The following is a 13,247-nucleotide window of genomic DNA, read 5'->3' as shown; positions in this document are numbered from 1 at the left end:
ATCCTGACCCCTTCCTCCCGGCAGGGGCTTGTGGGTTTGCAGAGGGGTCAGCAACGCTCCGGTTTGACTCCATTGTGGATTGACTCGTGTCCCTTAAAAAGATGTGTTGAGGTCCTGACCTCCAGGACCCGTGAATGTGATCTTATTGGGAAACAGGGTCTTTCAGATGAGCAAGTTAGGAGGTCCTGCTGCAGCAGGGTGGGCCCTAATCCCCTATGGCCGATGTCCTTCATTAAAAGGGAATTTGGACAGAGACATGGAGGGTGCGCCCAAGGAAGACTGGAGCGTAGCGGAGCTAGAAGAGGCAGCAAGGATCCTCCCCTACGGGCTCCAGGGGGAGCACGCCCCGCCCACACCTCCTGGACTACGAACTGGGAGTCACCCAGCCCGTGGAACCGGGGGTGGGGGTGGGGGTGGGGTGGTCATGAGTGGGCGGGGGAGGGGGGGACAGGGCCAAGGGGCCCAGTACATCCGGGTGCGCTGGGTGCCTGAGTCCGTCTCCGGGGGTTCTGAGGTCAAGGGTGAGGGACCTAAGGGCCCCCAGAGGTGCTGACCCCCCTGACCCTCCGGGTGGGGCCCCTGACACTTGACTTCAACCTCTTTGCGCCCCAGGCCGGTATTCACTCTGTTTTCTCTGTCCTCCATGCTTTCATGACCCAAAAAAATATTTTTTTTTTTACTTTTTCCGTGTTTTTTTTTTAAAGTAATTACAGAGCAGGTAGTCGTTGACGCAAACCTCCCTTCAGTATCAAAAGAGTCTGTGGGGCAGGTGAGAGCCAGGGGTGGAAGGAGGGGAGGGGCAGGGGGTCTGGAGGCTCTGACCACGCGTCTGTCTCTTCAGTTTCGAGGGCGGAGGGGCGGGAGGGGGGACAGGCGTCAAACTGCAAAAAATGAACCGTAAAAGGAGGGTTGTTGGGGATGAGGGGAAAGGACACCCCCCAAAAAGCTCCTCTCTCCCCCGGAAGGCGGAGGGCCGGGAAGGGTCGTTTGAGAGCGCGAGGAGGAAAAGCGGAGGGTTCCAGCCACTTCTCCTGAATCCGGCATCCCCCTCCCTGCGCCTGGGATGGGGGCGGGGGCGGCCGAACCGCGGAGGCTCGCGTCCCGGAGCCCCGCCCTGTCCTCGCGGGGGTGCGCCGCCCTGGGGTCCATACGCAAGCGGGGCTGCGGCCCCTCCGGCCCCCACCTGCCCCGCGCGGTCCGAGGGCGGGGCCAGGGCTGTGGGGAGGGTCCCAGGGGGGCCCGGGTCCCCGGGGGCGCGCCCCCTACCCCCCACCCCGCCCGGCGGCTTCAGATCTGCGTCTCTTGCACATTCTCCTTGGAGCCACTCTTGAAGAGCAGAGGTTCGTGGATGGAGTTGAGCCCCGGGGGGCCCTTGCCCCCGCAGCCCCCGCCGCTGGGGTTGCCGCTGTAGTGCGCCTTGAAGGCGGCCGCCACGTAGTGGTGGTGGTTGAGGTGGTCGCGCTCCAGGGCGGGCAGGGCCAGGTGACTGTCCCCGCCCACGCCCCCCCCACCGGCCACTGCAGCGGCGGCGGCCACAGACACAGCCGAGGCGGCAGGCAGCTCGTCCTCCACGTTGATGATCTCCACGGTGCGCGTGGGCCCGTGGTGCTTGTGGAGCTGGTGCTGCTTGCGCAGCTTGTAGAAGGCCACGAGCATCACGGCAGCCATGAACGTGATGGCCACGAAGCAGCCGATGATGATCTTGGTGGTCTTCATGACGTCGTCCAGGTCCTTGAGGGCGTTCTCCGTCACGTCCGTGATGGGCACCGTGAACGCCTTCTCCGTGGGCCGCGAGGAGCGTGGGGCGGGCGCCGTGGTGGACGACGAGGCAGGGCCTGCGGCGTCCCCTGGCCGGCCCCCGCCCCAGACGCCGTCCGTGGTGGGCCCGGGTGGCTCCTTCTCCGTCCCCCGCGGCTGCAGGGTCTCCTCTCCGGGCTGTGTCTCCAGGGTCTCCACGGTGACGGTGGTAAAGTAGGTGTAGCCGCCGCCCCCACCGCCTCCCGGGCTGCCCCCGCTGCCCCCTGGGCCACCGCTGCCGCCTCCAGGGCCACCGCCGCCAGCCGCCACGGGGTCCACGGCTGACACGTTGAGCGTGGCCGAGGCGGTGGTGTTGCCTGCGGAGTTCGTCACCATGCACGTGTACTGGCCCGTGTCCTGCACCGTGACATTGGTGAAGTTGAGTGTGCCATCGTGTAGGACTGAGATGCGCACACGGTAGGAGCCGTGGGTCATGAGGGTGCCATTGGGCGTCAGCCAGTTGACGGAGGTCATGGAGGTGCCCGTGCGACACTTGAGCTCCGCGGCCATGCCCTCTGTGACATTCAGGTCCGTGGGCGGCTCCACGATGACCGGCGCATAGCAGGTGAAGTGCGACTGGTCCAGCTCCCCGATGTAGCGGCCCTTGAGGCCGGCTGGTGCGTGGCAGCGGGCACAGCACGTTGTATTGCTGGGCACTGTCTCCTTGAGCCACCAGCTCAGCCAGAGCACGTCGCAGTTGCAGTGCCAGGGGTTGTGATTGAGGTGGACGCGCTCCAGGCGGTGCAGGGGCGTGAAGAGGTCGTGGGGCAGCGACATCAGGTTGTTGTGGGACAGGTTGAGCTCCTCCAGCGACTTGAGGTCGTCGAAGGCATTGCGCTCAATGGTGGCCACCTGGGCGTGCATGAGCCACAGCTTGCGCAGGCTGGTGAGGCCCTGGAAGGAGCCCGGGCGGATCAGGTCCAGCCGGTTGCCTGACAGCTCCAGCTCCTCCAGGCGCACCAGGGCTGTCAGGTTAGGGATGTCCTTGAGGTTGCACATGCCCAGGTTGAGGTAGCGCAGGTTGACCAGGCCCTCGAAGGCCGCCTCCGAGATGTACTCCAGCCGTTTGAGCTCGCCCAGGTCGAGGCGCCGCAGCGAGGGCACGCGGTTGAAGGCGTATGAGGGGATGCTCTCGATGGGGTTGTTGCGTAGCCAGAGCTCCCGCAGCTTGGACAGGTACTCAAAGGCCTGCGTGGGCACTGTCGTGAGCCGGTTGTCGAACAGCTCTAGCGTGTTGAGGCTGGGCAGCCCGTTGAAGGCGCCCACCTCGATCTTGCGCACCAGGTTCTTGCTCAGCTGCAGGATCTCCAGGTGTCGCAGGTGCTTGAACGTGTCTGTCCGGATCACCTGGGGTGGGGGAGGGGAGACAGGCGAGAGTGAGGACCTGTGGGTAATCATCAGAGAGGGGCGCCACCACCAGGCCAGCCCTCTGTCCCTCGTAGTGGTGGGGCGGGGGAGTGGAAGACCGGAAGATCATGTTGGGTAACAGTTTGATGGTTTCTGACAAGGCTAAACACACCATTTACACGCATCACACACCGTTACACACGGCCTGGCCAGCCCACTCCTGACTATTTCCCCGAGGGAAAGGAGAGCAGATGTCCCTCCAAGGTTGCCTGACGGGTGCCCCTGGCAGCCGTGTTCCTAACAGCCTAACTGGAAACAACCCAAATGTCTGTCGTCCGGGGAACAGCCAAACACGATGGCTCCTGAAAAGGAAGCAGCTATCGATACACATGGCGAATCTCATGGGGGGGTATCGTGTTGAATAAGAGAAGCCAGACACAAAGGAGGGCCTATGGTAGGGTCCCATTGGTTCCACATTCTGTGTGTCCTAAGCAGTGGTCTCTGAGTGCGTAGGGGGAGGCCAGGCTGGGAAGGGACATGAGAGAACTTTCTGGGGTGATGGAAAGGTTCTCAGCTGGGGTGGTGGCTATACGGATGAATACAACTGTCAAAACTCCCCAAACTGTACCTAAAACAGGGGCATTTTGTTATATGTAAATTATACTTCAAAATGTAAGTTACGCCTCAGTAAAAAAGATTGAAAATACACCAACAGCTAACATGCACTGAGCCCCTCTTTGGCACCAGACACCATTCTAAATGCTTTATGGGCAACGACCCATTTAATCCGCCAAAACTGTCCTACGAGATAGGTGCTTACTCAATATCTGGGACTATGAAATCCATAAAGCTCTGAATACCGGAAGATTTTCCCAAACTTTGGCACCAAGTACCATTCGGTGGTAGAGCCTGATCAGAACTCATAAGAAGCTCGTTAAAGCTCTTCTTGCTCCCACACATGCGACTATTCTGACACTTCACTCTAGAAGTCCCACACTTGCTAAGGGGAAGGTCCCAGGGGGCGCTATAAACTATGTGCTGGACATTGGTACCTCACCCTTTAACAGCAGAGGCCAAAACACATCTGCTGTTTTAAAATTATCTCCATCTCAGCAGGAGGCAGAGAGAGGTCCAGTGACTCGCCCAAGGTCAGTCGGGAGGAGGTGACAGACTGGGACTGGCTGGAGGCCGGCTGTCCCCGCTCTTCACCCCTGAACTTGGCTGCACCCCCTCTCCCATCTGAGGCAGAGGGGCCACAGGAGGGGCAATGCTGGGCTGGGCACAGAGGCAGAACCTGACCAGATTCCCCTTAGCAGTCGCAGTCACAGTGCTGGCTACACTGAGTCATGGCCTACCCTGAAGCCATCAGATGGCATTTCTGAAGCCTTGTTAATGCCTTGGGGGAATGCCTGCCTTATGATATTAGCTGGGAAATAGAGAACTCCAAACACCATACTATGTGGTCACCACTTTTTAAGATTTTACTTTATTTAAAGATTTTATTTTTACATAATCTCTCCACCCAGCATGGGGCTTGAACTCACAACCCTGAGATCAAGGGTAGCATGTTCCACTGACTGAGCCAGCCAGGCACCCTTCTGACTTCGTAGAATTTTAAAAAGAACCTGAAGAATTAGGTGTACTCATATATGTACCAAGACTGTAATACTCTAAGCTCCTGGTAATAAATTCCAGCTGTCGGGGATTAAGGGCAATTTTTATTTACTGATTTCTTTAGTGAACCTAAGTTACTTTTATAATAAGTAGAAAAACACTTTGAAAAGTTTTTTAGGGGCACCTGGTGGCCCAGTCGGTTAAGCGTCCTACTCCTGATCTCAGCTCAGGTCTCAATCTCAGGGCTGTGAGTTCAAGCCCCACACTGGGCTTCATGCTGGGCATGGAGGCTACTTAAAAATAAATAAAGATTTATCTTTAAAAAGACTGTACCTGAGAGGCACCCAGCTTAAGGGACAATAAAGATTCTCGATACTGTCATAATCACAGAATAACAATACCCACTACTTAGGTCAGTACTATTTTCAGCAGAAATACAATGTGAACTCCAGATTTACTTTTATATCTCCTAGAAGCCACATTAAAAAAAAGAAAAAGAAAAAGAAACAGGTGAAATCAATTTTAATACTAGATTTATTTAACCCACTCTATCTAGAATTTATGATTTCAACAGGTAATCAAGATGAGAACTTATGAATGAGATATTTTACCCTCTTTTTGCACCAAGTCTTTGAAACTCCATGTGTGGCTTACAGCCCATGTGCTCAGTGGCCCCGTGTGGCCAGTGACATCACATTAGGCCGGGCAGGTTTACCAGGTGCTTCCTTGACTCCTTGAAGCTTTGTGAACACAACTGTGTTTTATCCTCCAGCAGCTTTATGAGCTAGGACTGGTGGCACCTGTTGCCGAAAGGTGGGAAAGGAAGCCCACAGAGGTGGCCAGTGGCTGGGACACCATCTGTACAGTGAAGACAGAGCCTGGTTCAGGCTCCCCCTCCTGGCTATGGGGCCTGTTGGTTGGACTCACTGGGCCTCCCATCCAGGGCTGGCCATGAAGGGAGAGTGAAAGCCACGTTGGGGGCCGTGCTGTGATCACTGGAGAGTGCTCAGGGGCTCTTGACCCATTGGTTGTGGTGTTGGCGTTCCGCAACCAGCACACTATTGGGGTCAGGGCCTGTGAAGGGTGGCTCTTGGGACGGAGAGCCCCTTACTGCACCATCTAACTGAAAATCAGGGATATGAGCCTAACACTCTCTGGGTGGGACCCGCCAGTTCTCCACTGTTCTCTGGAGCCAGCTCATGTTCTCTGGCTCCCCATCCTTTCCCCTCCTCTCCATCCCATGGCCCAGCCTTGCTCATCTTCCTCCTCTCCCACCTGGACACCAGGCCCCAGACTTCTGTTTACGCCCACACCCCCTGTTTCTCCAGGAGCCTCATTTTTCCCAGCACAAGGTTCTTCCACTCCACACTGACAAAGACTAGGAATGATGACGAGCCTCCGGCCTCCAGCGGCACTGATGGGTTTGGGCTTGGCACCACCTCCCCTTCCTCTTCCAGTGTCACCCCCTCCTCCTTTTCCTCTCAGCAGGTCCCAGAATGCAGCCTCTGGGACTCTGCACTTGCTGTTCCCTCTGCCAGGAAGACTTCCCTACTTTTTTTCTGGCCTCCTGCCATCTGCCTATCAACACCCAGCTCCTATGCCACCCAGCCCCCGCCCCAGCCAACTACATGCCCTGGTCATCCATCAGAGTCCACGCACCCCCAGGGGCCACTGTCTCAGAGGCCCTTCCCAACCAGAACTGAGGGTGGTTCCCTCTGTTCCCTCCGTGGCAATCAGATTCCTGAGGAGAACAGCTCAGGGCCCCTGGCCTGAGGAAGGGGTCTTTGTATGCTCAGGGCAAAAGGGACAGATGAGGAGATACAATTGGGCTGTTAAAACTTTGCGATTCTCAGATCATGTGAACAGTTTCCAGGAACAGTGGGATGGAGTTTGGGGAGACAGCTCAGAGTAGGGACCAGGAAGGGACTGTCCCCTGGAACATACATCAGCTAAAATCTCCTACAAGCTTTGGTGGACATTAGATAGAATAACAAAGCAAATTTCCATATGCCTTTCCCCCTGCTGCTGATAAAAGTGATATATACTCATTTCAGGAAAAAGTCTACAAAGAAAAGAAAAATCAGCCACAGGCCCTCTACTTACGTTAACAATTTGGCATATATCCTTACAATCTTTTTTCTATGTATATAATGCAAAGATATCTCTTTTTCACATTTTTAAATATTTTACAACATTTTGGTGACATAATATACTCTCCTTGGCCCTATATTAATAGTATTATACTGGAGGGCTGCCTGGCTGGCTTAGTTGGTAGAGCGTGTAACTCTTGATCTCAGAGTCGTGAGTTTGAGCCCCATGTTGAAGGTAGGGATGACAAATAAAAATAAAACCTAAAAAAATAGTATTACACTGTATTTTCCCATTTTGTAATATATGCTTCAAAAACGATTTCCATGGCTATCTTGAATTGTTTCCCAGGGTTATACCTCCTGTGGGACATTGAGATGGACTTGCCGGGGTTAATTATTTCTTTTCCTTAATACGCTTCTGCCTTCTCTAATTTCCTGTAGTGAACATGGCTAACATTTATTTATTTATTTATTTATTTATTTATTTATTTATTTATTTATTTATATAGAATACAGTAGACTGTATTCTTTTTTTTTAAAGATTTTTTATTTATTTATTCATGAGAGACATAGAGAAAGAGAGAGAGGAAGAGACACAGGCAGAGGGAGAAGCAGGCTCCATGCAGGGAGCCCGATGCGGGACTCGATCCTGGGTCTCCAGGATCATGCCGTGGACTGAAGGCAGCACCAAACCGCTGAGCCACCAGGGCTGCCCTACTTTTATTTATTTTTTATTTTTATTATTTATTTTTTAATATTTTATTTATTTATTCATGAGAGACACACAGAGAGAGGCAGAGACACAAGCAGAGGGAGAAGCAGGCTCCATGCAGGGAGCCCGATGTGGGACTCGATCCCAAGACCCCAGGATCACACCCTGGGCCAAAGGCAGATGCTCAACCGCTGAGCCACCCAGGTGTCCCTTATTTAGTTTTTAAAGATTATTTACTTATTTGGGGCACCTGGGTGGCTTAGTGGTTGAGCATCTGCCTTCAGCTTAGGGTGTGATCCTGGAGGCCCAGGATCGAGTCCTGGGATTGAGTCCCATGTCGGGCTCCCTGCACGAAGCCTGCTTCTCCCTCTGCCTCTTCCTCTCTCTCAGGAATAAATAAATAAAATCTTTAAAAAAATTTTTAAAAAATATTATTTATTTGAGAGAGAGAGAGAGAGAGAGAATACAAGTGGAAAGGGGCAGATGGTGAAGCAGACTCCCCGCTGCTGAGCAGGGAGCTGTGGGGCTGGATCCCAGGACTCCAGGATCATGACCTGAGCCGAAGGCAGGCATTTAACTGATTGAGCCACCCAGGTGCCCCCATGGCTAACTTTTAGAGGGGGATAAAACCCCAGTAAATGCTATCACATGAAGGAGTCTGGTCAAAGCTCGCTGGTGGCACCTGCAGAATCTGACTAGGGGAAGGGACAAAACACACTTGGCAAGATGACCTCGAGGTGGGTTGGCTTGGGGTCTCTGTAGACACCCGGCCGTATACCCAAGACTGGAAGCGTAGCCCCAGGACCCTGCGAGGCCCTGGGACCTGGCTTCCGTGGCCACGTGGGTGGCTGCAGCCTTGGTTCATTCCTCCAAGGGAGCACAAGGAATATGTGGGCTCATCCCGTGAGGTGCTACACAACAGCAGCAACAAAAAGCTTCCCTGATCAAAAACATCTAGAGTCATGCGGTCCCTCCTGGAGGCGCCACTGCTGCAGGCTGGAAGTCCGGGAAGTCCTGTGGGGAAGCACTGTTCCACTTTGCTCCACTCTGGGTTTCCCAAACATCACAGGCACAGAACCCTCCTTGCAGGGTGCCTTTTATCATCGCCTTGGGAAACGCTTGCAGCACAAAGCAGGCCCTCACTAGCTGTTTCTATTAGAAATAATAGTAAGGACAACAGCAGCTGGAGGAGGAGGATCTGGTCATTGCTAATCACCAGGGGGAGAATGAGGTGGGGTCTGAAAAGGTTAGACTTGAGAATTTGGACCGAGAAATCTAGAACAAAGGGGCTGCTGGCCCAGGAGCTAGAGACAACTTACCCTCACCCAGTCTCGGTGGCACTTAGTTCTGGGGCCTCCCCAGTTCCCAGGAAACTCATCTGCAAGCTGGGGAGCAAAGCACTGCATTCCTGGCTGCTCCTCCCTCCTTCCAGGGTCCCTGTTCTCATTACGGCCCCCCACCAGCTCACACCAAGGAGGAGGGGGGCCCTCCTCTGGAGCCCTCCAGGGCTCCCCAGTGCTTTCACTGCTTTCTGCATCAGAAGCCCGCTTGGCCTGGCATTTGCCTGCCTCTCCCCTCTGCATGGCCCCTGCTCTTTTCAGTCCTCACTCCAGTGACATTTTAGCCATTAACACCTTCTGGAACTATCCTTGCATATGCTGTTCCCTCTTCGCAGGATGCCTTTCCCTTTTTGTCCATTTGGAAAATTCCTGCTCTCTTCCCTGGATCCAGACCAAATGTCTCTTATTCATTCATCCATCCATTAGTTTTCATTGCATGCTCCAGATAAAGCAGTTCTGAAGGAGCAAATGGGGGAGGAGCCATTGGCTGTGAAAGGGCATCGCAATGTCAACCTTACAACGTTGTCCTCAAGACTCAAGAGAATCACTGACATTTGCTTAGCACAAGGCTTGGTACTACAGGTGCTCACCGAATCCAGGTGACAGATGTCAGGCTCTGGGCCGGGCATTCATTTGTCACCTCAGCTGCCCCCCACCAGCCCTGCAAGGCAGCTGTCGTTAGGCTTACTTTTCAGAGAAGGAACCTGCTTAGTGAAGTCACACAATGAGGAAGCAGCAGAGCTGGGGTTTGAACCTGGAAGCCTAGGCTCAATGAGGTCCAGTGACTCAGTCGGGCTGCCCACTGGGCCCTCTGGGGAGTGCACAGCTGGGATTCCAGTCCAGAGATGCTCCCACATCTCCCGGGCCCTCTGGATAGAGGGCTGAAACTAGGATATGTCCAGAAGGTGTATGCTGGCAGAGTCTGAGGCTGCTCCTGCTCTGTGCGCTTGATCTCAATACCAATGGGAAGGGCATGTGTGAAGGGAGATGAGGGGCATTTCCAAGGGGGGTGGGGTCCCCCCAAACACTTTACTAATGCACTTGAGAACTAAGCAGGACGGGGGTGTTGCTGTAAAGGGAAGCTTGGCTTTATTGAAGATGTGCTGTAGGGTTGCTTTAAATAGTGAGTGCTTTTATTTTTACCAGGATTCCAGGCAATTCTCCCTCCTCTGCAGGATGCCTGGGGAGGCAGCCTAGTGGGGAGTTGCTGGGCCCGGGGTGGAATCCTGGCTTTGCTGCTGACCAGCTGTGTGACCTTTGGTAAGTGTTCTATCTCTGTCTATATCTCTGAGCCCACATTTCCTCACAGGTGCTGCAGGATTACTGGGAGGCTTGGACAAAATTGTGAGTGCTTGGAACATGGCAAGCATGCAGTAATATATATATTTAAAATTGCTGATTCAGCTCATAATGATCATTAATGTTTGTCCAACTCTGGACATCCAGTTTCTTCCTCAGTATCTTTCCTCTACAGTGGCTAACATGCTATTCAGACACTACCATATCCCTGCTCACAGTCCTCCCTAGCACCTTTGATCTGGGGTCAGAGGCCCTGCAGGACTCCCCCAGTGCCTCTCCTCTCCTCTCCTCTAGCCCCAGGGAGATGTATGGGTTCCATGTGATCACCATGCTCTTCCCAGCCTCTCTGCCTTTGCACAAGCTGTGCCCTTTGCTCAGAATGCTGTCTCCTTCCTTGTTCTCTGGGAAATTCCAGTTGCCTTCCCTGTGGCAAGCCCTCTTTGTTCCCCTGCTCACTAAGGCGTCACACACCTTCTCTTATCACACCGGCTTAACGCAACCCTCTCCTTGGCGAGTACACTCCATCTGGATGGTTTCTGCATTCCCTTTCCCCTAGTTCATGGCCAACTTCAGCCAAGCGTGTTGAGTGAATGGGCCAGAGTGGACAAGACTCTGATTTGGAAATCACCCCAGTTGTGTCAGTTGATTTGCACCTGCACACTTTTTGGCCTGGGCGACAATGCCAATATATCTTGAAGCCCTCAGTGGCAAAACTGGGTCCAACTTACTTTCTTTTTGTTGTTGTTAGCATTCACCCTCTTATTTGCTTTCATCCATTCTGACCTGGTATCTTAGGGTGTCTTTTGGATTTTGTTTGTTTCTTTTTTTTTTTTTTTAAGATTTTATTTATTTACTTATGAGAGACACAGAGAGAGAGAGAGGCAGAGACATAGGCAGAGGGAGAAGCAGGCTCCCTGCAAGGAGCCCGATGTGGGACTTGATCCCGGATCCCAGAATCATGCCCTGGGCCAAAGGCAGATGCTCAACCGCTGAGCCACCCAGGCGTCCCTGGATTTTGTTTCTAATACAGTCTGAAAATCTCTTGTCCTTTAACTGGAAGTTTAGTCCATTTACATTTATTGTAATCACTAATACACTGGGAATTATTCTTACTGTTGTTTTGTTTTGTGCTTTTTGTTTGTCCTGATTTCTTGCAGCCTATTCTTTCTCCTTCCTGTCATCTTTTTCACTGATTGAGTTTCTTTTTATTCCAGGTTCTCCATCTACAATTTTGGAATTTATATATTTTCTCTTTCTCTTCTTTTAGTAGTTATCCTTAAAATTTAACATACATACCTAAAGACCAAAGTCAGCCAGTTCTTCTCCTCTTCTCCCAAACAACACCAGGCTGATCCAATCCTTACTCTGAAACAAAGTGCCATCCTGGGCAGGTTCCCAATTAGGCAGAAGGGCGAAGCCATTATTTGTTAAGTGCCTGTTGTGTACCAGACCCTGTACTAAATGCTCTGAGGTGGTGATTTCACTTAGTCCTTGTAGAAATCCTATCATGTGGGGGTTACCAACCACATGTCTCTGCCTCTCCTCATATCCAATAGTTTATTGCTGAGGAAATGGAGATTCAGAGAGGAAAAGTTCTCTCTCTTCAGTCTTAAAGTTCCAAAGTAACAGAACCAGGACTTGTAGTCTGCTTCTCCTCAATCTAAATAAATATGAAGTCTCCATCAGGTCTATCCACTATAAGCCAAGAGGGCTGGACTCTCTGTTGTTTTCAATGTATTCTTTGAGCTGTGACGCCTGTTCATTATTCAGCCACTATCCATGTGTTGTTTTGCTCATTTGACAGATATTCTTTGAGTGTCTGCTATGTGTCAAATATCTTGCTGGGCTCTGGGGAATCCAGCCGTGGACAAGAAAGACACAGCCCTGACTTCCCAGAGCCTGACCTCAAGTGAGGAGGACACTAAACATAATTATGTAAATGATCACTTAGGTGGCAATGGTGTAAACAGATGTGAGTGCTGCCCTGGCTGCAGGGGGAGAGACAGGTGTGGGCCACTCCAGCACAGTTTGCAGCCTATTCTTTCTCCCTTCTCTCTCACTCCCCTACCCACTGGCCCCAGAGCAGATGATCTTAAACCAGAGCACTCAGTGACCACTGACACAGAGTCAGATGGACAAGGTGGGGAGGTTCTTGGGAGTGGATGGTTCCCCCTGTCCTTCCAGCTTAACATTTGCCTGGCAGGACGCTGATGTTCTGTGATGTCACAGAGGAAATAGTCCTGGGGTTTCTGACGACCACCTAATAGCCAAGTACGTATGTCCCCTCACTCCTTTAGCTCACACTTGCTGAGCCTTCCTCCATGCACACTTGCCTCCATGCTCAGTGTCAAGGGTACAGACAACAGTCAGGCAAGGGGATGTGGGCTCATTGAGGACCACTACCAACCCCCTCTCCTCTCCTTTCATCCTGGAACATGGCCTCTTATTTATGGGACTTTCCACTTCAGCTATGGTAGGTAAACATCACTAACACTGAAAAACCTCACTGTGTTCCGTTGGGATTTTTAAGGAAATAAATTGTCAAGAAATCCTTTATTAAAAATTTAACTGTGGTAGGATATGATTAAGTGAATTGTTCATCTTAACACTATTAAGATAAATTGTTCTTATACATTTTGAACGTAATGAACCGATAACAAAGTTTAGTAGTTTACAGTCTTGTGTTAGTTTTTTGCATTCACAATTTAAAAAATATTGTTAGTTTTCTGTACTCAGTGCTTTTGTAATGACTTCCTGTAGTTCCTCCTTCCCTGAGATAAGGGCCTTGTGCCTCTCTTTTCAGTGGGGACTTCCTTGAGGGAGCCTGGCAGGCTTGGGGGTCCTTTACTGAGCCACTTGGCCTAGACTAAGCCTCCCAGGTCCTCAGTGTCCTCCTCTGTAACATGGGGGCAGGGGCCTCAAGGACTAAGTGAGAACAAACCCGTATCACAGCAACTTAGCACAGCCCAGGCACAGGGTAGCCACTTAGAATACAGCCTCTTCTTTGTTTCTACCTTATGCCACCCAGTTATAAGTTCTAAACCTTCT

General features: G+C 52.1%; 1 protein-coding gene and 1 long non-coding RNA gene across 7 annotated transcripts in view; one reads left to right on the top strand and one right to left on the bottom strand.

The window, feature by feature from the left end:
- Positions 1 to 1,146: 1,146 nt before the first annotated feature.
- Positions 1,147 to 13,247, bottom strand: part of LRRC4B (leucine rich repeat containing 4B) — a 61,725-nt gene continuing 49,624 nt past the window's right edge. For all 4 annotated transcript variants that reach the window (XM_077844227.1, XM_077844213.1, XM_077844223.1 and 1 more), the window contains one exon: positions 1,147 to 3,144. In XM_077844227.1, the coding sequence (XP_077700353.1) occupies positions 1,288 to 3,144 (1,857 nt within the window). In that variant the 3' untranslated portion in view covers positions 1,147 to 1,287. The remainder of the gene's footprint in view (positions 3,145 to 13,247) is intronic.
- The window catches only part of LOC144281323 (uncharacterized), a 56,164-nt gene continuing 55,097 nt past the window's right edge, over positions 12,181 to 13,247 (top strand). For 2 of the 3 annotated variants that reach the window (XR_013349901.1, XR_013349902.1), the window contains exon 1: positions 12,181 to 12,672. This is a non-coding gene — a long non-coding RNA (uncharacterized LOC144281323). The remainder of the gene's footprint in view (positions 12,673 to 13,247) is intronic. The other variant, XR_013349899.1, reaches the window with a different exon arrangement.

The sequence above is a fragment of the Canis aureus genome, chromosome 1 (assembly GCF_053574225.1).
Source record: "Canis aureus isolate CA01 chromosome 1, VMU_Caureus_v.1.0, whole genome shotgun sequence".
Classification (NCBI taxonomy): Eukaryota; Metazoa; Chordata; class Mammalia; order Carnivora; family Canidae; genus Canis; species Canis aureus.
The sequence above is the reverse complement of the archived record's forward strand: the minus strand, read 5'-3'. Positions and strand labels throughout refer to the sequence as shown.